The sequence below is a fragment of the Lethenteron reissneri genome, chromosome 26 (genome assembly GCF_015708825.2).
Source record: "Lethenteron reissneri isolate LAM-NWPU_2019-01 chromosome 26, ASM1570882v1, whole genome shotgun sequence".
Classification (NCBI taxonomy): Eukaryota; Metazoa; Chordata; class Hyperoartia; order Petromyzontiformes; family Petromyzontidae; genus Lethenteron; species Lethenteron reissneri.
This window is the reverse complement of record NC_083804.1, coordinates 7005577-7029009: the sequence shown is the minus strand read 5'-3', so window position 1 is coordinate 7029009 and position 23433 is coordinate 7005577. Positions and strand designations below refer to the sequence as shown.

Here is a 23433-nt window from a genome sequence, read left to right as displayed (position 1 = left end):
TTGATTATTCCAATTTTACACGCTTTCTTTTAACTCACTCTGTTGTTGTCGTTGTTATTGTCGTTGTCGTCGTTGTCATATCCTCAAATCTTGTAACTCAATTTTAACCCACTTCCTAATGTGGTATCGACTGCAAACTTGGTATACTTATGTCATACTGATGACAATATATTCTATCGTAAAAATTTTATATATTTTTAAACATTATTTTTTATGTTATGTTTCGGCTTGGGTCTAATTGTCCACGCTCAACTGACGTTGGCTGTAATTGGCCACGGTCCCTTAAGTTATGGCAAGCTTCGGGGCCACTTCCTGGAGTCGTGGAGTTTTGCCATTACGAGTACATTTAATAAAAGCGTGTTTTTTAATCAAGTTTGTTTTAATATTACTTATTAAATGGAGGCCACGGACTGCGCCACGGAGCTTTTAGCGGTAAACAAGCTACTGTATTTACCGGGTAATACTTTGCACTTCCTTTACCCTACCGGGTAATTCTTCCGAGCTACCTTTACCCTACCCTTTACCTTACCCCTTGGCATGTCGACACCTTTACCCTTTTACCCGGTAAAAGGGTAAATTACCTTACCTTGCCGAGGCCTACGTGGCTGGGCGGGTCCGGCAGAGGTGCCAGTAGAAGAGTGGGCGGGGCCAACAGCGGAGTGGGCGTGTTAGACAGATAAGTGGGCGGGGCCAGCAGCGGAGTGGGCGTGTTAGACAGATAAGTGGGAGTGGCCTATGAGCAGAAGGCGGGGCCAGCGTGAGAGGCCAACTCCCCCGTTGGTTTGTGGAGTTCGTGGTTGAGTTGGTGTGTCGCTGTTGAGCCGCCCAGACATTTGGTAGCTTGAATTTTGGGGGAACGAGTTCCAGACACGAAATAAATTGAATTCATATATTTTATTTTTTTTAAAGCATAATTTTGAAGGAAAAAAAACAACAAAAATCAAAAGGACAATACATACAGATTTGTTTCCAACATTTACAACAATTCACAAGACAACAGGTATATAAATTTATACAAATTATAGAAATGTACACTTTCTTTAATGTGTCAATATGACACTTTTAACAAGTTTGCTTTGGGTTTTTTTTTTTACAAAGTAGCATATGTACAATAAATTCAGCACATGTGATACACAGCTTTAGCCAGCAAAAAAACAACCCCGAGAGCTGTTTCCAATAATTGTCTTAGATTAATCTAAGCAGCCCAAGTTGTGCCTCCCCGCACCTTCCATTAGCATGGTTGGCTACGTACGGTGCGAACGAAGTTCAACATACATACGTACGCATTTTTCATACTTTTTGCACATCACCTTCGCCAAAACAGCCAACAATGAAAAGAAATAACTGCTTCAGCAAGGACCTCATCATTGGTCACAATAAACTATTTATTTTCCCCAACACAGACGCAGTGAAAATAGATGAACCGAGGTGAGATCAGTGTTGTGAGTAAAGTTATTCAGCCACTGACTGCTCATTACCCAATGTTTTATAATTAATATACCGAAACGTTCTATTTACTTTTTTTAACGAAATGTTACGTGATTAATTGATACTTTTACATTTATCTTCTTTGTGATTGTGAACTTTTTGCATTGCCTGCTGCACTCGCTGACGTGGTCATTCCGACCATTAATTGTTTTTTTTATTAATTTTAGAACTTAAATACATTTTATTTAACTACAAAAAGCAGTCAACCAGTACAGGCTATGTAATGGTAATATGTGCACATACTGACAGTGATGTAATAATACAAGATTTCCGTGTACCCTCCCTTTGGTTTTTCCAGTTACAACAGCATGGCAATTGTAACACGTTACTTGCCATCACGTCTTTTTTTTGTTAAACATGAATTTCATGCAACAACTGAACCACGTGGGTCGAACGCAGGGCTTGCTTACTGAAATTTGTTGGAGGAAATGTCGGGGTTTTTTTGCCAATATGCGGTGGGAATAAATTGCCTAACTGCATGTGCCAACTTGGTGGCTGTCCACCAAAATTGACAAGAGGCGGAAATGTTTGTCCGCCAACAAAACAAGGCCACCAAAGCGTTGCCATATTTTCTTTTGAAATAAACTTTTTTTTAAATTCCACAATGTACAGTAAATGCGAAAACAACAACTCTGCACCCTTACTGAATAACCCCGTATACCATGCAGATCTGTGGCCTTCTATCGTGTGACTCGACAAGCAAACATGTGCATCAGAAACAAAAAAACATTTAAAACGTTGCATTAATTACAGGCTATCCACATATAACCAAAAGGCAGTGTTACAACTGTTCTAGTGCATTCCATAATAATACAAAAATGCTGACAAGTACTCTTAGGTTTTTTTCGGTAAAGTCACGTATGTAAAAATAATAATAATGTAAAATAATAATAAATGAAAATAACTAAATTAAATCACGAAGTTTCGGAGACAACACGAGTCTCCGTCTTCAGGTGGGACCGTCACAGCTAAATTTGTGATTTAATTGAGTTATTTTCATTTATTATTATTTTATTTTATTATTATTATTATTTTTACCTACGTGACTTTACCGAAAAAGACCATAAGAGTATGAATCCTTGCAGTCACGAAAGCTTCAAATCTAGAATTAATGCTGACAAGCTCACTGCAGGGTGTTTTGATTGAGTTAACATTATTTCACGGATCTCATTAATATTTAGATCTCCATATAATCCTGCACACAGCCAACCCTGATTAAATGACACATTACTTGATGTGGGGAAAAGAAATAACTTACAAAAATATTCCATAAGACGGTTTCATACTCGTTTGATGAATTAAGAACAACAAAACGTATGCGTGTGTCAAACGCCTGTCTGATTGCAGCTGGATTTAGCACACGCACGCATTTGCATTCATTCACATGTACACAGCAAACCTCAATGCAATAAGGTGGTGACTGTCATTGGAATGAGAACAAAAAATATTCGACCAAAATTTCAGAGTCAAGCGTGGGGAAAGAAAAAAAAACCTCCAAATGTTTTGTTGATTACACAGGCTTGCGCAGTATTCAAGTCCCAAAGTGAAAGTTAAAGAGTTTATTGCGTATGTTGTCAGTCAGTACACTGTGGGGACACGACCACCGCGCACGTCATCTGCATGCATCGTGACTCGTTCCTTGCGTGTGACGTCTGCAGCACGGCTCGTCTTCTGCAGTGGAAAAAACAGCCTGGAGCCTCCTCGGCTGGGTTGGGTTGTTGACTAGGCACGGCCTTGGTACAAGCTTCATTATACAGTGGTTGTACAATGGAAGAGAGGTTTGTACAAATATATCTCCTGATCCAAATATATTGAGCACAATCACTTGGGGCTTAAAATCCAACACCTGGCACGCTTGAGACCAGTGGCTCCTGCGATAATGCCCCACAATGGCTCTGAGCCTGAGAGTGACATTTCAATGTTGGGAGTTGAATTATATTCACACACCGTTTCACTTAATATCGAATCCTTAATGAGCGTATTGTAGGTGGAAAGGGAAATGCAGATTAAAAAATCCATTAACATAGGTTTCAAACCTCTGCTGTACTGCTATCGCCAGACCACCTTGCAAACCTGCAAGAAGTTGGGAGACTCATGCACAAGTGAAAGTCTACGTGACCCACCAACCCGTGACCTATAACCAACAAATTATCGACATGGCCAGATAGTTTCTGGAGCAGCAGGTTGTTTTGGTGTGCCTCAGAGACAGCAGTGGGCATCTACAGGAACCAAAGCCACTGCAATGAAGACAACACGGAGGGAGGTACACACATCCATGGATTTCAAAATTCAAAAGCAAAAGTGTCTGCCTTCCTCAACGTCCAATGGCAGAACTAAGCCAATTCTATATGCATATAGCAGTATTCTTAGGTTTTTTTCGGTAAAGTCACGTAGGTAAAACATCAAAATTAATAAAAATAAAATAAAACAAAAATCACGACGTTTTTATTTTTATTATTTATTTTTTATTAATTTTGATGTTTTACCTACGTGACTTTACCGAAAAAACCTAAGAATATGAATCCTTGCAGTCACGAAAGCTTCAAATCTAGAATGAATGCATATAGCAGTGGCCGGAATATGCGTAGGACAACCACTATTGCTTTGCAACAAAGTGGTACTAATTTGTATTGGCCCGAGAGTGACGATGAAGCGCATTGTGTCTGTAAAAAAAGCGATCAGTATGTGCGTGAGGCTGCCGTGGTTCAAGGGCTAGTGCAAACGTTTCCATATGACACCTTTACAAAGTGACCAAAAACAAGAATAATTACAACTATTAGCGCGGTCAGTCGACGCCAGGGCATGTACCGCCCAAGCTCCTTGGTTGGGACGTGAAAAGCATCGTTGACAATTCAGCGCAATTTGTTACTGCCTTACGTCTAGCAATAAAAATCGCATCAATCGCCAAATCATGGTGATTAATTATATAAGGCCCTCCAAGTGATTTTAATGGCCCAGCTGTTCCAATGCTTCTCCTTTGAACAGAGCAAAAACCAATCTCACAGCTTCATGATTAATGATCAATTATCGAAACGAATCACTGACAATGACCTCTTTGTGTTTTCTTCTTCTTTGTTGAAAATATATTTAGACGAATTAGAAACACGTCCTTTTTGTTTGGAACAAAACAAAAAAATATTTCCCAATAACAACTCTCAGCTCGACCAACGAAACCATCGGGAAGCTTCAACTGAATTTTACTTTTCACTCATGTGGGCAAAGACAACCCAATAAGAATCATCATGTCTGACTTCGGAAGCAGCTCTGTTAAGAAATATACACTTTCAATATTTCAACATTGATTCACTCATTTCAGTTCAGGCAACTGGCCATGGTCAATACCTGGTCATTGCCCAGTGTCATTTTAACTGCTGTGGATCTATGATCCCTTAACCCTGCTATTTTTATCAGGTTTCAGTCATCACAATCAGGAGTTTAAACTAAGCAACTGTACTGTCTGAGTGTTGGTACATCAAAGCCCCCTCTTCCGGACGGCTAATCTCAAGGCCACGTAATGTCTCTCCAAGAGACCCTCCTCTGCTGAGAGTCCATTATCATCGCATGCCGCCTCCGCATTCCATGACATCCATCACCCGCATAGAGCAGCAGCAGCAGCAGTATACTTCACTTGCATCTGGAAAACCCAGTGCAGAGTTTCTCTCCACCTGCAGCCAGCATCATGAGCCATCGAGATGCCGCCGCCGCCGCCACCACCACCTCCACCGGCACAGTGGGAGGTGGGGGCGGCCGCGATGATTTCGCGTCGTGCCGTGCCACCACGACCGCTGTTCAGTCGACGTCCACCTCGCACAGGTGGCGGCGCGCCGCGTGCGCCGCGCGGTAAACGCGCCGGAAGTCCCGGTAGCGCGGCGCGCAGCCCAGCCACGCCTCGCCGAAGTGCAGGCTGCCCGTGAAGAGAAAGGCGCCGTCGCCGGGCCGCACACCGCACCGAAGCGGCGTCCGCAGCGTCCCCATGACCCGGCCCGTGCGCCCCGTGCCACCGCCGCCGCCGCCGCCGCGCACTGGCGAGAACACCTGGTCCTTCTGGCGGAGCACGTGCAGCGCGCTGACCTCGACCCGCGACTCGCCGTGGGCCCGGTCGTGAGTCACCGACTTGATGAAGCCCTTCACCACTGCGGAGCGGGCGCGGCGCACAAGGAAAGAGCATGCACGCGAGTCAGCAACGCAAGGGTCGCGACGGTGTGTGTGCGCGCGCTGTGCGTTGCAATTGCGTTGCGATGCAAATTGAGTGTGATGGGATTGCAAGACGTACAGAAAAGGAAAGGTGTAAGGGTTATCTATTCGTTCAGAGAAGTAAAGGAATATGTTATTATTGTGTAGTTAATTATTTATCACCCTAGTCAATCAATGAATCGTGGTGATTTGAGCATGTGATCTAATTCAAGTGTCTCACATGGAATGCCTGGTATGTCTGCCCATCTCAATTGTATTGTCCTGTCTTGTTTATTTGTTGATTTCATCACAATATTACCATTTTTATTGTGATTACTACTTACAAGGATTTTCGTGGTCTTGAGTTTTTTGTTATAATTATAGGAACTTTTTGACACCTTATGTTTCGACTCGCACCCTCAGGGGTGGGCGAAGGCCTCGAGCCGTTATCCTCACTGCCTCTCGAACTCTATTCCAGGTCACATCAGGTACTGTACTGGCACGATCAATCCTCAAATGTTAAACTTATTTGTTTGAATTGGCGAATTTTTACTGGATTTATTGGCCAATGGATGTTTGCACTTTAATGGCAAAGTGCCCTGGGATTCTGCACATGAAGATAACTAGGTGAAAGCAACACTGCATCGTATAGCATTTCCCATCTCAGCTTGTATTAAATGCATAAAATATACTGCGCGTTCACCTCAACGTTTCCGTTATGTTAACCCTTTCCCGTTCCGATGACGTATGTTATCAGTTTTTCTTCCGGATCCGGAATTGGAAGGAAAACTGATGATAAAATAACTTTCTCGGTACCGGGGCACCCACAAGGCCATGGCGGGAGAGCGTGTGGCACAGTTTGGTAGAAGGTATTGGCAGAGTGCGCTCGTGTCCCTACATTTCTCTGCGGTGAGTACAATACCTTTTAAAAACAACAGCGCTACGCCTCTCTAAATAAACTTAATGCCGAACCGCTTGCACGTTCCAAGATTTGGCGGTAAACAGGACACCCACCCTGAAACTTCGGAAAGGGTTAAAAACGTGACCAATTTTAAACCGAAATGGTCGGCAGCGATGAAGGAGGTGCGCACTGTGAACGAAACGGGCGATGGGTACAGGAGCCTTTCACGGAGTCCAGACAAGGACACGCCTTTGTTTGGGCTCATCAGGATTTACAGCCCCAGCTGTTCCGCCGGCATCGGGTGGACGTTGCCGTGAAGCGGAGCCGTCCGTGCCACCACATTGTGGTTGTGGCACCGCAAGCAGAAGGTCGTGGGTTCAAATCCCAGTCATCATCGACAATCTATAATCCCTCTGGAGTTGTTCAAAACGATTACCACTTTTGTTGAGAGCCGATGGTGGTCACCTCTTTGTCAAACTGGTCGTCCCCGTCATGAGAATATGGAGTTTATGGCATTGCCTCGGTACCACGCATAGAAATGAGCATTGCTCCATTGTATTTTTGAGCAGGGAGGCTGTTTGAGCAGGGAGGCGCTTTGATTTTTTACTTATCCATAAAAAAATTATCCACTGCTGGATTATCTTTCAATGCTCCGTCAGTCAAGGTGGCCAGCACCGGTTCAGGAATTGCTCGCCACGCATCTTAAAACCGTCACCAGGAATTGAACCTGGATCACCAGGTTCATAGCGTAGTGCTAACCACTGTGGCACTGCTCTGCCATTATCTAAAACCTCTGTGTAATTAGCCTTACTAATACACATGTGGGTGTATTAATGCAAATCCGCTTCACTTTTAGTCTGACTTTTGTAACGCTAACCGTCAGGCACACAATAAGTCTTATTCCTAACAACCGACCTCCACAACCATTGGGAGCCAAACGCCAAACCGCGAATAAGAGTTCAATGCAACAAAAAGTAATTAATCATGCGGACCAATTGTTGGCAGCTTCTCTCAATTTTCAATGCCACCCATTGGGGCTTTTCACATCATTGAGTTTATTATGGGCTCCCTCTGGCCACACACACGCCAATCTGCATCTCAAGTGGGGGTGCCATATGGCCTCCAGGCTCCGAGCACCTTCCCAAGCCCACCACCAGAAACAGTGTCGGCAACGTTCGGGGAGGGCCACCATTCACGTGCCCCCCCCCCCCCACCCGGCTCAAACACACAACCTTACACACAAGTCACCACCAATCCCATCACACCAATACACCGATGTACTGCCCCCCGCCTCTCGTCTGCTGCTAATGCAACTGAACCCAAACTCTCCCACAAAATCCCACAACCACCGATTCCCAACGGACAAGCACCAGGCCAAAGTCGCAAACGCAGCGCTACTCTCGTCACACGCCCACCTTTGTCCATTGGTTCATCTGTCACCATCTACCCATCCTGCTTAACACAGAGCTCATTCATTACTGCTCATTTATTTTAAAAAATGCCTTTGAATCAATCAAACGACACAAGCTGCCGAACCCTACCAAACGGGATTTGTTTAATGGAGTAGTTGCATTAAATTGCACAAGCATATCGGTCTGCTACACCAGCATAAAACGAAAAGAAATGTTAAATGCTTTCAGGAATTAGAAGCAGTGGTTAGTTTAAATTATTTTTTTATATTTATTACAAATATTGTGTCACGCATAACCCATATGTGTATTCCACGTGTCGTGTATTCCACGCGTCGTTACGTTGGTCTTTTGCGGCTGGCTGTGTGGTGCTACTGTTGATGGATTTATGTACTTGAGATGCCTGCGCTTGAAAGTCCGAGTATTCGTGATGGCCCTTTACGAAGATACTTGTGACCCAAAAGGAGCCACTCGGGGAAGCGCAAGCTTTCTCCAAAACATCAACACAAAGGCATGGGCTCCAGAATTTTCTGGGGCTATCGAAAAACTTTTAACGTTTAAAAATCTGTCCTTTATGCCCGCCTACATTGTGCGTGCCACAATGCGCGATTGTGATGCTTATGGTGTCCAATGCGGGCCCTGGTGTCCTCTCTTCACGTGCAAAACCATGAAGTTTCCCTTTGTTGGTGAGAATCTTCATTGCCAGCCCCATCTATTCATGAGCAGCCATCGGCAAGCTCATTCTGGGACGGGACGCACGGCTGCGTATAAAAGAACGGGTCTGTGCCGGCAATGGCCTTCAGCCCCCGCCGGTCCATCCCCTCACAGGGTGGATCATTGTATCCATCGCCGCTCGGCCGCTTACGCTCCTCTCGCTAAATCGGCCGCCCAACCCCAAATCCTCTCCAATCGTCCACACCCAGCCACAAAGAGACAAGACAGTTTCATCCGTGGAGTTTGAAAAAAGAAAGATCAGCGTCCACTCCTCCTGATCACGACCCGTTAGGCCCCCTTTTCTTGCAGCAAAACAGCGGCGGTTAACACCCAGATGGGCCAAGAAAGAGGGGCTGTGTTTTGCCCACCAAACAAATACAAAACCATCTTCTTCTTTTTTTGACGAAGGACAAAAAATGTTAAGCTTTCCCACAATTGCATAAAAGATGACCATCGGGTTCAACTAATTGCTTTATTTGAGGCTACAATGCTTCTCCATGCCTACAATTAGAACTGGGATAAGAGGTGTTAACCCAACTTCTGAACAATTAAATACCACTTTGCAGGCTGGGTAAGCAGAAGAAAAACTAACCAGTGCTTATGTATGACAACTACTGATAATGGTGCCTACAATTATTATATAGTTTGTACTTGTGCATTTGGCTGGTTGTGTGCACACCTTGGGAGTTAATTTTCTCTTAGTTTGTTATCTAAAAAACTGTGAAGAGAAAAATTGCAAAGGGTGTTTCATGGGATAGGAATATGTGATCTGGCTTTGAGACAAAATTTACCTCTGTTCCTACTCCAATTCTATGAGCATTCTCAAAATATATAGAGAATGTTGTTGTTTTTACCGTAGGAAAATTACACAACGCTGACTATTTTGTTTTTAGTGATTTGATATGTAATTTAAAAAAGTTTCACTTGCGTTAGTTAATTATCTTCAAAGCGAGCAAAGCGTTGCATAATCAATAGTAATAGTTACATGTAAAACAAGTCACTTATACAGCAATTAACTTTAATTTGAAAATGAAGTGCATTTAACATTCATCAGTAAATAAAATAATGATCACTTTGTGTCGTCACTTGCGGCCCGGGGCTCGAGTCACTTATTCAGTCGCCTTTTAGTTGAAGCATTAACATTAAACATCTAAACATTTAGTTAATGAATAAAAAATTAGCCTATGAAAAAGCCAAAAAGTCATTGACAGGCGACACATCCCATTGTGTGCCGTCAGCCATGAGCCCAAACAGGCTTTTCAGCCAGTCAAGGCCTCAACAAAGGGCCTTTCGCTACTCGGGTCTTTGTGTGCACAGGGATCGGCGGCGCAGCTGCGTTTGTGAACAAGCGCTTAAATGCACCGGGCGGCAGCCCAATGCAGTTACGAGTGTTCGCTGGCCAACGGGGCCGTCGGCATGCGCTGGAATTGGGAGAAAGATGGGGGACGGAAAGTCGGGAGAGAGCGGTGAAGGGATGGTGGGAGACAGGTTTCTTGGGGAAATCTTCAACAGATCGCTTACACCCCGGTGTTTAAAAACTCGGACATAAGAAAAGAGATTGTCGCACCTCACAGGTGAGCAGATCTTTTTTTTGCCGTTGATGGTCAATTTTGCTCGGTGATGTGCAGGGTCACTCACCAAAAAAGGTGCAAAGTCGTTAACAAGTCGATTCAGTGTGGGTCCTTTGAAAGGTAGGCTGACTCCCAATTTAAAACACGTTTAAAGTTTTTTTCTTCAAATTGCTAACACAACGTTTTGGCGCGCATATATGTGTAATGATTGTTAAGAGTGAAGTCTCTAAGGTCCAATAATTCACTGAGTCGTGTTCAGCACCATTGGAAATTGCACACTGCCTGTGCTCGAGACAGAGTCTATCCAAGTAGCAAATATCACGGACTATCCACAAAGTTGTACTCGTTTAGTCTAACCACGAGAAATTATGGACTTGACCCCCCAACAGGGATTTGAACTCCCAACTATCTTTGCCACAGTGCTGGGTACAGTCCATGCATGATACAAATTTTAGCAGGTGATGGTCGGACATTACAAGATAGTTGGTTGAGCCTTAGCTGCCGATACCAATGGCCTAGCTACCAAGTGAGCAGGTAGGACAAGTGGATTGTATGTATGTATGTTGAACTTCTTTCGCACCGCACGTAGCCAACCAAGCTAAATCGGAAGTTTGGGGAAGGACAACAAACTAAACACTGGAACCCACAGCCCAAGTGCCAGACTACGTAGAGTGGGTAAAAATGGACAGGGCAAGGGTTCCATGTCATCCCTTGCACCAGGGCCCATCCAAACCGCCACTGCTGATATCAGCTCTTGACATCAGTTTACCAGCCAGGGGACAAAGAGGGACAACTCCAGGAGAGGTCGAGATGGCTCCGATAAGACACCACAATGGCGGAAATGTTACTGGGGCAATTCACCTTGAACAAATAAGACATAGAGGAAGCATCCCCCAAGTGTTTAAACAACGAAAGTGTTTGATAACATCTCCAGGAACAAAAGGGGCTGATACCATACACGGGAACAAACTTGTTTCGGGTCGTGATCATTAGCATCCATTTGGAGAATATAAATAACAAAAGCGATAAGCAGATAATGTCTCCTTCAAACACTGTTTCGTCTATCCACACAAAAATAAAGTATGTTTTATCCACAACCCATGAGCCTTCTGGGAGTGCATCATTTCTGCAGCATTGCTTATGTTAATGCAATGCTGTTGAAATTATGCACTCTCAAAAGGCCGTGGGGCTGATGGGGTCTGGGGAAAAAAACATTTTATATTTTTCATGGATAAATGTTTATACCCTTATCTATTTTGTTCTTCACATTAAGATCAGCCTCAACACTCTATGAGCACTAGCACAAGACTTATAAATCAAGAGAATACAAATTACATCTGGTAGTCAATCCACTGTTTTGGATGAAGGCCTCCCCATTTGGTGTCAGCCATGGGGGTTGTTTGAGCATACTTCACCACCCTGGCCAGTGCGGGCTGTTGAGTGGGGGTGGAGGACCAGTCTGGACAATACCTGCCATCACCGATGTTAGTTGTGACCGGGAATCGATCTCAGGTGAGACACGACAGCCCCATGTAACAACACACCGCCAACCTCGGAGAAAGCCACTCCACTATTCTCTCAGCACTCCTCACGAGCTATGCATGGAGGTGACCAGGTAAAGGTGCAACTGCCCTTTGTCAAATTCCGCGGGAAAGTGTTTGCTGAGATTGGCCGCCGAGTGCTTTCAGCAAGCGGCGCGATTACGATCATCCAGGCACAGGGGAGGGGACAGGCTCCAGTGGACTCCCACTCCTGCCGGAAACAAAAGCCAGGGGCTACGCACCGTCAGAGATTACCGCAGCTTCTTGCCGAACCCTAGCGCCTCAGTCGTTGGTCATAGATGTGGCCGAACGCTACGGCTGTGCCGTTACGTAATGTTCAGCAACGAATAGTGAATCCCGTTAAGCAGCACTGTGGCAGTCAAGCCCAACACACAGTTGGAAGGTTGCGAGTTTGAACCCGGCGTCTATAAAATAGTACCGATTTGTGGGAATTCAATTGGGCGGCTCCTACGGAGAGAGTTGTCCCTGCCATGGGAAACGCGGAGATTCCACCACTGGCTCAGGGTCGCCCACGGAGGTGCACTCGACCCAACGCTCGTTAAAGCAGGGGGACACGTTGACCTTTTTAAAAGTACGAAGTGTAATTACGTTTAATGATGTTCCTAGTGGAGGGCCAAGCTGTGAGTCTGATGCAAATAGGGCAAAAATATTCAGCACAATTAAATGCAGGAAGCCTCTGAACACATCGTGGCCTCTTGACAAAGTCTACCTTTGATACTGATGGATGTCGCAAGGTTTAAGCAAACAAGAGCATGAGGCCAATATTTACTTTAGCAAACAGTAAATAGCTCCGTCCACTGGGCCAGCACTGTGTGGAGTCTCCACACCCCAAGTGACCCGCGATGACAAAACAAATAAAGAGCTTCACCTACAGCGAACCTGTGGCCGCCAAGGGAAGGAATGCGCGGAGAGGACGTCTACCACGGAGGTGGGGAGACCAAGTGAGCCCGTGTGCCAGTGGTAGATGGATGATGCGTCGCATAGACCGTGATAGATGTCGACGGCTTGAGGAGGCATGTCCAAGAGCCTTCACACATGGCTTAGAAAACACAGTGCAGCGGAGATGGCCATGTGCGGGTGGACAAAGGGGACTTCTCAGGCGCGTTTTCGGGTTGTACCACGCGTTTATTCATCGTAGCGTCCGAAGTCCGGTCCACGTTGCCGAGAGCTTCTTCAAAAACTTAATTTTGAAACGGCTCCCAGCACGTGGAGCAAACAACCAGACATCACGCCGAACAATGCGCGGCACAACCCGAGAACACACCGGGGAGATGCGCCGGTAACAGCCGCGAAAAACCTATGCAGTAGTAAAATAAGGCTTCTTACCCAAGTCGCTCGTGCAGACAGCCATCAGCAGCTCCGTGTCATTGCAAGGTCTGCATGCCACTGGGGAGAGGGAAACGGGGGAGACGTTACCAGCGTGATTGACAGAGACCTTGAAACCAAATACTGCTGTTTTCTCAACAAGAAACCGTTCAACAAAGCCCACAATTAACCACCGGCTCGCTTTCCCGTAGGTAACTGAAAGAGCAAATCAGGCTGGTTTTCATAAGGCAGAAGAAAAACAATGAGTAAGGGTATTTTTTTGATGACAGTGTGGAAGATACGAGCGAGTGGTTAAATGTTTTAGTCACTAAAGTGATGATAGGTGGGAAACTAAACGGTTACCACATTTTCACCACGGACATTTACCGTACCGTGTTTTACCAACAATATCATAGAACAATAAAAACAAACATTGACGTGGCATTTACCACTTATTTGGCCACCCTTACACAGATTTTTGGCACAGACGCACTCTCTGCTATTACACGAACTGACTAAAAAATGTATTATGTATAAAACAATGTTCACAGTGAAAAAAATAATACACAGCATGACCGTTCTTAACGTGCTTTTCCATTTTGCGGGGCATTACAGGCCATCCATTCTCTCAAAAACTCCACTCGCGGATTCCTGCTCATTTTCCACTGAACGGGACAGGGATGCCAAAGGGGCCTGGAGGCACAAAGAAGCCTGCACACCGAGAGCAGTTTAAGCCGCGGCTCAGCTGGCCATTCTACTCACAAAAGGCTCGGCTCATAATCATAATCTGCCTCATTAACATCCAATTCATCAAAATTTCCCCCACCCGCGTTTAATTAGATTCCTTTGAGAAATGCGTCACTTGTGGACTCATTGTCGTGACGAAAAGACATGGGACACTTCGGCGGAATCAAGATCGTCCCGCGATCCGTGCCTTTCTTTGGTAAGAGCATTTTAGGCCGAAGGTGTTAAGTAAAAGAACACAATAAGAAATATCCCCCCCCCCCCCCCGACCTCACACTTTTGTTCATGGATAGCTTTTTTTCCAGAGTATAATTAGCCCAGAAATTTCCAAATGTGTCCGCCTGCTCAAATTGAGTGTGTGGCGTGGCACTCATCGTCGTAGGTGGTCCTGAGACGGTGATGGAAATGACACATCACTAGGGTGCCCCCATCACATAGGAATACATAGAACACATTCTACGTGTAGTCCTGGCCCCCGTAAGTACTACACGTAGAACAACCACTAGATTTGAAGCTTTCGTGACTGCAAGGATTCATACTCTTAGGTTTTTTTTTCGGTACAGTCACATAGGTAAAAAATAAAATTAAAATTAATAAAAGTAAAATAAAAAATCACGACGTTTCGGAGGCAACACAAGCTTCGGTCTTCAGGTGGAACCGTCACTGCACGATTGCTGTATCAAGTAAAGAGAAATTCCAAGAGACCCGACCTTGTATACCTTGTTTATTTTACTTTTATTAATTTTAATTTTATTTTTTACCTACGTGACTTTACCGAAAAAACCTAAGAGTAAGAACAACTACTGTTGGCTTTCCGCAAAGTGGTTCCCAATTTTATAAACTCCCACGGCGAATCATGGGTTAAGATTTACGTGTAGGTTAATTCAGAGTTCAATCCATACGCTTGTAGCACAATAAAGTGCCTGAAACGTAACACTTGCAGAACGACGACATCAACCATTGTGAGTCACTAAATATCACAGTTCAAAAGTTTAAAAACTGAAAGTCTGAATGAGTCTATTGAACTTGTTTTCCCCTCAGGAAGACACCGTATGTCAAAACTGGTTCCAGAGTTTTGCTGGTCTTGAAACAATGCCGCTGAAATTACGGATGCCCAGAAGACCGTGTGGCTGATGGGTTGAATAAGAAATACTTTTTTTATGTTAGAGACGGGTAAGTGTAGGAGAAATTGTTTGCTTATTGATTAAAAACTTTTCACATGTTTTGCCAATTCCATCCATGAGTGATGGCTCTGTGTGTGAGGAAAGCGTGCACCCGCCCACAATTAAAACTCTCCACACATGGATTAAAGAATCCACTGTTGTAATTTCAGGAAACCGTGTTATTGTTAACTACATATGATCCACACATACACATACATATACCCGGGGGGCAGTAAAGCAGTGGTGAAGCGATCACACGTCGTTCTGGGAATTCAATTGCTGGCCAAGGTTAATACCAGTTGGGCAAGCGATACATGAAGTGGTCCTAGGCCACCCACTTCACAAACGTGGTCTGCCTGGCATGGTGAAGTATGGTCAATAAAACCTCCCCTGGACCGACACGGCGTGCGGAGGCCTTCATGGTCCAATGGTAAATTAATGTATTTAACATTACCTAAACATCTTCTTGGTTCTTTCGGTAAAGTCACGTAGAAGGGAAATAATAATATAATAAAAATAAAACAATTCAATAATTCTCACGACGTTTCGGCCACAACGCAAGCAGCCATCCTCAGGTGAAGAACAGGTCTGTCGGAAAGACAGCTAGCAGCCGTCCTCACCTGAGGACGGCTGCTTGCGTTGTGACCGAAACGTCGTGAGAATTATTTTATTATGTTTTATTTTTATTATTTTATTATTTCCCTTCTACGTGACTTTACCGAAAGAACCAAGAAGATGAATCCCTGCAGTCACGAAAGCTTTAAATCAAAATTTTACCGAAAGAACCAAGAAGATGAATCCCTGCAGTCACGAAAGCTTTAAATCCAAAATTACCTAAACAGTAATTTTTAGATTATGTATATACGCAGCATTCCCAACTTGGGCTACATAATTCACACGCAGCAAAAGCGAAGTCCTCGCGGGTCCACTCAACCGAAGCCTCGCAGCTCTTCGAATGTTTCCATTTCCCCCCCCCCGCCTCTTTCCCGGCATGAGCGACCACGCAGCCCTTTGCGACTGTGCCTCATCACGCGTCGAGCCTCTATCTGTGAATGGGCAGCCCAGCCCCCGCCCGCCGCCTCTCTCTATACGAGCAGCCACCCACCATCCCTTCCCCTCCTCCCGCTCCTTCGCGTGTCGCCCGACCTGCCGAGGAGGGGAGGAGGAGGAGGCGGCGGCTCGATTGTAAGCATCCTTCCAGGGTCTGGCCACTGCCCACGCCCAGCTGTGGCCCGGCCAGCCAACCGCCCGCCAGGACGACACAAACAATCCTCGTGGCCGACACTTCACAGCTGTGCCCGTTTGGGGGTTGCCACCGCAAGAATGTTTTATGTTGGGTTTTTTTTATCTCCTCCCACCACCGACCATCACCAGCCCCCATGCACCGTCCCGTTTCCACCCCCACCACCACGGAATTTAAAAAAAAACCTCTTTTCAGTCCCGCCCCGACAAAAGACTCCCTTTTTTTTGCACAATAAAAAAAAAGTTAATATTCTATTTTCTTCTCATCGCCTTTGTTCGCCGGTCAGTGTTTCCAACAAAGATACACTATCGTCATTAATTCGGCCGGTCAGCTGGGGGCTCGTTTGTTTAAACTGCTGGAAGAATGTCAAACGCGTCCATTGTCGAGCCATTCCAAGAGTTACACATTGTGTGAATTGTCCCCGTGTATGTTTAATTGTTATTCATTTGCCCAGCCACGCAATGTTTCAAACAACTATGAACTGTCGAGTAATCACACAACAGAGATGCGATCAGTTCACGTGCAGGAGACGAACGAACGACAGCAACACCGGACCTTCATCCAGCAGTGGATAGAAAGTGGCACTTTTACTATGCATCTGGGGCATAATTGTGTGGGCAGCTTGGAGGCCACGGCAAGAAACCAGCACCCAGTTGCAATACTTGCCGCGACTATGCCCTTTGGCACTGCACAAACACCACCCACCACCTTACCACCTTGACTTTCAAATATCCGCAGCAGGTGCAAGCAATCTGACGTGAGCGCTATCAAGGTATTTGGATTCTCAGCCAAAACAGGCCCTTGTACTTTCTCACCCACTGACCCTCCACGTGCACTGTGCTGGGGAATGGTGGTGCATGCCCCAGTGGCGTAGCTATCGAGTGCGCAGGCGGTGCAAATGCACCGGAGTGCCATGGGCTAGAAGGGCCCAAGCAACGAGCTTGGTTCAGTGTTCTTCGCTAACTTTCTGAGGGGGCCACTTTCGCCGATCAGATATCAGTGCGAGGCCCGCCACACCGCCTGCAAGGGGTGTATTTCCTTGTTGTGCATTGTTAGGGAGCCACGCGTCAGCGGCCGCACTAAAGGTCACCAGGGGCTGCCAGTGGCCCGCGGGCCTTGCAATGAAGAACGCTGAGCTAGGAAGAGGGGAGGAAGGACGGGGTTGATGGCTGGTGATTGGCTAAGAGCACAAGCAGCGCCGGCTGTCGGAGTAAGTAACGTAAGCGTTTGTATGCTCATATGGAGGCAGTGGCTGGTGGGTCACGCACGGATCGTCCTGTGCTGCAGAAGATGGCAGTACAGCAAGTGGGTTTCTGGCGTGGTTGTGTGCACTTTTGAGTGGTACCCTTGAGCACGAGTGGCTCTTAGCTGAGCACTTCTGGTAAGAAACCAGAGGACCCAAATAGAACTCAAACATATAACTACACAGGGCCCTTCTGAAACGTCTCATGACTCAATAAAGCAGAATAAAAATGTCTCTGCTCTAATGAGCTTGGAGCGAGGGCTCTAATCCTGTGATGGCCCCCCATCCAGTAATGGTCATTCCACATTGCTTTGGTTGGGAGAAATAAGGAATGCTTTACAACGTACATTTAATAATTGAGGGGTATTAATTCAATATTTCCACTCACTCACTCTCTATTTACAGTATTTTCAGTAAAGAATATATACAGTAAACAATGGACTGGCATTGGCAGGAAACAAAAACAACCCGCAGACCAACAGTAACAGGCATGACCTCATGCACGCACAGGCTGAGGCACCGCGTTATGATTAACTCATAAAATGGATATAGTAATGCTTTGTAAACACACAATGTGATCAATCCTTTCACAATCTCTCCACTGTATTCATAACAATCGAAGGTGTTTACACTACACATACAATGCGTACAGTTTCTGCCCCTATTCACATTTGTACTTGGCCCAACCAGGGACTTGTGTGATGGTGCCGGAAGACCCAGTTGACTCCGACACTCATGGCACAAGCTTACACGTGGACAAAGAAACGGCGAACTGGGTGCTACTCTGTGTATGCCTCATCGTCAACATCATTAACATCATCATCATAACCAGCATAATCATTATCAATATTAATATCACTATGCTCTTAATCATCACATCATGTTTCAAGCATAACAACATAACCCTCTCTTAATGATTATCATCATTATTACATGCATAATCATCATCATCATCATAACTACCATCATCATCATCATAATCACATTCTTAATCATCACATTCATAATAATCACAGCAACCAATCTTCTTAATTATTATAACAATGACTGAATAATGATCTAAATTCCCCTTTTGTTCTCGCGCCTCGAGATGTACTGCATGGTGGGAGGGGGGGGGGTTTGAATCAGTTCGTGTGCAGGTGGCTAGGGGGCCGTCCATAAATGACGTCACGCGATTTTTGACCATCTTTGACCCCCCCCCCTCGTCACACGGCGTCACAAAAAGTCAGACCCCCCTCAAATATGAAGTCACAAAGCTCTGCCCCCCCCCCCCCAAAACCATATTTCCATTTTGAAAATAAAACATGCTTTAAGTTTCAACTATTGTCATTGTAGTGCGTATTTAATGTGGCGATGCACTCTGATGTTGTAGGAGTGTTGTTACAACAATTAGTGTTGTTATATCTATATTTATTGAAAGTTGCGCCGCCCAGGTGCGTGACGTCATTTATGGACGGCCCCTAAGAGGATTGTTAATTTTGGGCGCCAATGAGGCGAGATGTTAACTCCCTCGCCTGGTTTACAGGAGGTCGTGGGTTCGATTCTGACCCTGGCGCCTGCTGCTGTATATTTGGAGGTTTAAAGTCTCTCTCTCCCCGTGGTCGTGTGAATTTTTTCTCCGAGTCCTCCGGTTTCTACCCCCACATTTAGAAACACGCACTTCAGAGTATTTGCCCGCTTTACATTTCCACGTAAGAAGCCATTTCACTGAGCTATCATTTGTGGCCAGGTCGCTTCTAGAAAAACAGCTGTATAGCTCATTGGGCCTTACCTGCTAAAAATGTTTTTTACTTCAATCGTTTTTTTTCAATTACATTGCAGGGTTCGTGAGCGATACCGACGGCCTTCACTCAGCAGAATATCGACCATGGCTGGCTGATGATACGTTGACGTCCCCAGACACCGTCTCTGTTGTGTACACAAGCGGTGAGTTGCTGATGCTGCTGATACACCATTGAGTTGGATATGGCAAAAACCCCGCCGGGGCCAATTTCACTCTCTAGCTCTGGGCGAGTGTTAAAACCTCCATCCACTTATGTCAACAGATGGCCCTCAAATCTCCCCGCAGCGGCAACAGTTAAGTTCTTTGTCTTTTACGTGGGAACCGATGTAATTCTGGAAGTGGCCGCCACGTGACTTGCGGGGGGTGTGAGCACGCAGACTGCTCAAGGCTCAGAAATGACCAATCCAGGAGACTCGATCGCCCACATTCTTCTTGCAGGCAGAGTAAACACCGGGAAACTTCAGCTCTGCAATTTGCAGCTTAAGAAGTGGCCATTATCAGATTCCAATCGGCCGTATTCGCCGATACGTGACCAGATAAGGCGAGGTTCCCAGCACTGACAACGGGTTGCGACCGTTCACTTGATCAATCTCAGAAGGGGAAACATTCTTTAGATTATTAAGAAGATGTTTTGACTTTCATTCACCGACGGCTACACGAGTAACATAGGTGGGTGGCGGAAGACGAAGCGGTGGGATCTTTTCACCTGACATGAGAATTTTCTGAGACAATAACAAGATTTTTTGTTTATGCACGCGCACATACTTTGTGCTAAAATTCCCACGGGCAGGGCAAGGCCAAATTATGTAAACATTAGACGGTTACATCTGTGAGATTCTAAAACAGCTCGAAGTTTGTAAGAGAACTGCCAGCATGCTGTGTTCATCTCATCTTGTGTTCGAATCTCTTTACTAGGTTTAAAAATATACATTATTAACATCGGACCGTGTTGCAACAGTTGTGGGTGGCACTTGCGGCCAGATAACTTGACTCAGAGATTCACCAGCCTTATCGTCAATCAATGGTCAAAAAATTAGGACCTCTTTGTGGGAAGTCAAACAAGAGTTATCTAGCGGTGAGAATGGCCTCTGCCTTGGTGATGTGGAATTTCTGATTTTGGCTCTAAAATGCCAACAAATATTAGCGCTGTCCCGGTATGTGAATGAAGATCGCAGCACTTTGACTTAACAAACATTGAGTGTCAATTCAAACACTTTAACCAGTTTCTGAGAAAAACTTTGAAATAAGTCCAAGAGCTACCACTAGGGGTGCTAACGATGCATGCATCAATCGATTGATATCGTTGCTTCAGCTCACGATACAAGCATCGAAATTAACGGGTTTTTAAAATATATATAGTGTGTAATGAGTTCACTTGACCCCTCCAACCACGAAAGGCCGGATATTTCAGAAAAATGTACAAAATATAATTGGTTATCGAATCAAATCTCTACCCTGAATCCTGACCATTTCATCGCAAGTGGGGTGAATCGTTACATCCCTAACCAGTGGTGGTGCTCGGCCCAAGAAAACCAAGTAAAAGCTCAGAGTCCCAAGGAGGTCAAGGGGCCTCAGATTCATGAATAATAGTGGTTAATTAAATATCGTCTCAAATTGAAACCCTATTAAAGATCACATGTTAATTAACATAACACAGAAAATTTATCTCACTCATTTGTTGTCTGGATCTGTTCTTTCATCTCACTCCATCTAAATACAATTAAATCCCTTATCTATAAATCGTCTGGCATCTCACTAGGATCTTACAAATCGTCAAGGACCCCTTAATTACCATTTTTATCATCCTTATACGGTAATTACGAGGACAATTACAGAACGTCTCTATTGTGCGCATGTCTGAAGGGGCGCCCCTGCCGTTGGAATGCTTCCCGAGACCTGCAGGGGGCTATGAAGCCCGCACTTGTGGCCTTCTCTCCCTCCATCCAACCCTTACGTCATTGTGCCTCAGGGTCCCTTTGAGACGGGGAGCAGCAGCGGCACATCCTAGGCGCGGTGCCGATTTGAGCGAATGCCAATTGGCTATAAAACTGTACAGCATGCACCGCCATGCCCATTCATTCGCTCGGCCACATTGCGGTGCTGTGCGCACTTTATTTATGCCCAGGTGAAAGCCCATCGAGACCAAACTTCTCGTTTTCAAAGGTGACCTGGGTCACCAAATCAAAATGGAGACAAGTTCCAAACAAAAAAATCGAATCTCTGATTTGTGCTTGATTTGGGGAGGTTACCGTGCTGGGTAGCTCCCAGCACGTGTGGCGAAACTTTAGAAATCATGTCGAACAACATGAGGTGCGACTCGAAAACACATCAGAGAGCTGCCTGGCACAACCGTGAAAACCTACACAGAAGTATTACCAAAATAACGTGCGAAAAGAAGAGGGCATCCAGAAAAAAAAAATCCAAAGCCCCTGTCATCTACTGGCCACCTTTGTAGCGCAAATGAGACTCGTAACACACTCGGCACATATTTCTAGATTTGAAGCTTTCGTGACTGCAAGTATTCATATTCTTAGGTTTTTTCGGTAAAGTCACGTAGGTAAAAAATCAAAATTAATAAAAGTAAAATAATAAATAAATAAAAATCACGACGTTTCGGAGGCAACACAAGCTTCCGTCTTCAGGTGGAACCGTCACAGCACGCTTGCTGTAATCAATTTCCACCTGAAGACGGAAGCTTGTGTTGCCTCCGAAACGTCGTGATTTTTATTTTATTTTTATTTTACTTTTATTAATTTTGATTTTTTACCTACGTGACTTTACCGAAAAAACCTAAGAATATGAACACTCGGCACACTTGTTCTGGCTTACAATTGCAAGGTGAAGTATAATTCCCAATAAGCACAGCGATCCGACCCTGCACAAAGGTTGCCGATGCCAATCTCTCGGCACGACAGTCGGAACAATGGAACAGGTTTTTAAATCCCCCCCCCCCACACACCAATCCTGCTGCCTGCCCATCCATCAGTGTAAATCGGTGCCTGTCAGGTCGCGTGCGGTGGGCCAAAGTGTCTCTTCCGAAACGTTTGGCCAACATGGAAGAGTCGGTCAAAATGCCCTCTCTAGAGGGGCTCTCTGGAGACCCCTCTCGTGGAGCCTCTTCCACCAACAGCAGCGTGAGCATTTGCGGCGATGCACCAGAGGTCGCAACCGGGTACCCGATACCCGTACCCGGCCGGGTACGGGTACCCGTTTGCGACCCTGGTGCGGCCGGGTACAGGTACGGGTAGGCCGTGAGTCACTGGTGAGTAACCGTTTGTCACTCATTTCCCAACGTCTTGTCTCTTCTCACAATTCAAGTTCCTAGAATCAACCCACCCGCGCCTGCAACATGGCTTCATCCCAGAGGTGGCAATCAGGTACCCGATACCCGTACCCGGCTGGGTACGGGTGTAGGGTACGGGTACGGCCGGGTACGGGTACCCGTTTGCGACCCTGGTGCGGCCGGGTACGGGTAAGGAATCAAAACCCGTTTGCGACCTCTGCGATGCACCATTTTGCCCTTTTTCTTTACAGAGCACATCTGCAGGTGGCGGCAATGACGCAAAGCTCGAGACTTGAGTGCATTTTTAATGGACGTTTGGCAACAGCGACCGGAGAAACTAGTCTGGGCAATGTCTATCACACGTTGCTGGGATGTTCAGTGTTGAGTGCAAAATAAAGTGATGCTGCACTATAACCGCAGCGCAGGCCAGAGCCTGTCCTGCTGTGGCATGCCTGGCCCTGCACGATTGTCGCACGTCTGACCTCTCCACAACCACCGCACTTCGGAATGGCCTCTGTCTCAAAAACGCCGTTCCACGATCCCCTTTCCTCGTTCAATCGGCTTCTGTTTTCCTCTCATCCCCACCGTGTTTGGCTACCATTTTTGTAAGGAAGCAAACACATCGCTCGCGTATTTTGTTCCGTGTACTTACTCGAGTTTAGAACATTGTCCCATCGTCTCTTTCACCAAGTTCCAATTGCTTTGCTCAGTTTGAACAAATGTCGTTCGCTTTTAATTTGGTCTATTACCATCAGTGCTCTTCATTGCTGGCTCTATTGCATTACAGACCTTTGTATCTACGCTCTACAAACTGTGATAAACAACAACAAAACACCTAATGGATATGAAGC

At 45.6% G+C, this 23433-nt stretch overlaps 1 protein-coding gene across 1 annotated transcript in view; it reads right to left on the bottom strand.

The window, feature by feature from the left end:
- Positions 1-875: 875 nt before the first annotated feature.
- Positions 876-23433, bottom strand: part of LOC133347572 (meteorin-like protein) — a 28321-nt gene continuing 5763 nt past the window's right edge. Inside the window, exons 3-4 of the mRNA XM_061559942.1 lie at positions 13145-13204; positions 876-5621 (exon numbers count right to left, since the gene is read on the bottom strand). Coding sequence (XP_061415926.1) covers positions 5278-5621; positions 13145-13204 — 404 coding nt within the window. The 3' untranslated portion in view covers positions 876-5277. The remainder of the gene's footprint in view (positions 5622-13144; positions 13205-23433) is intronic.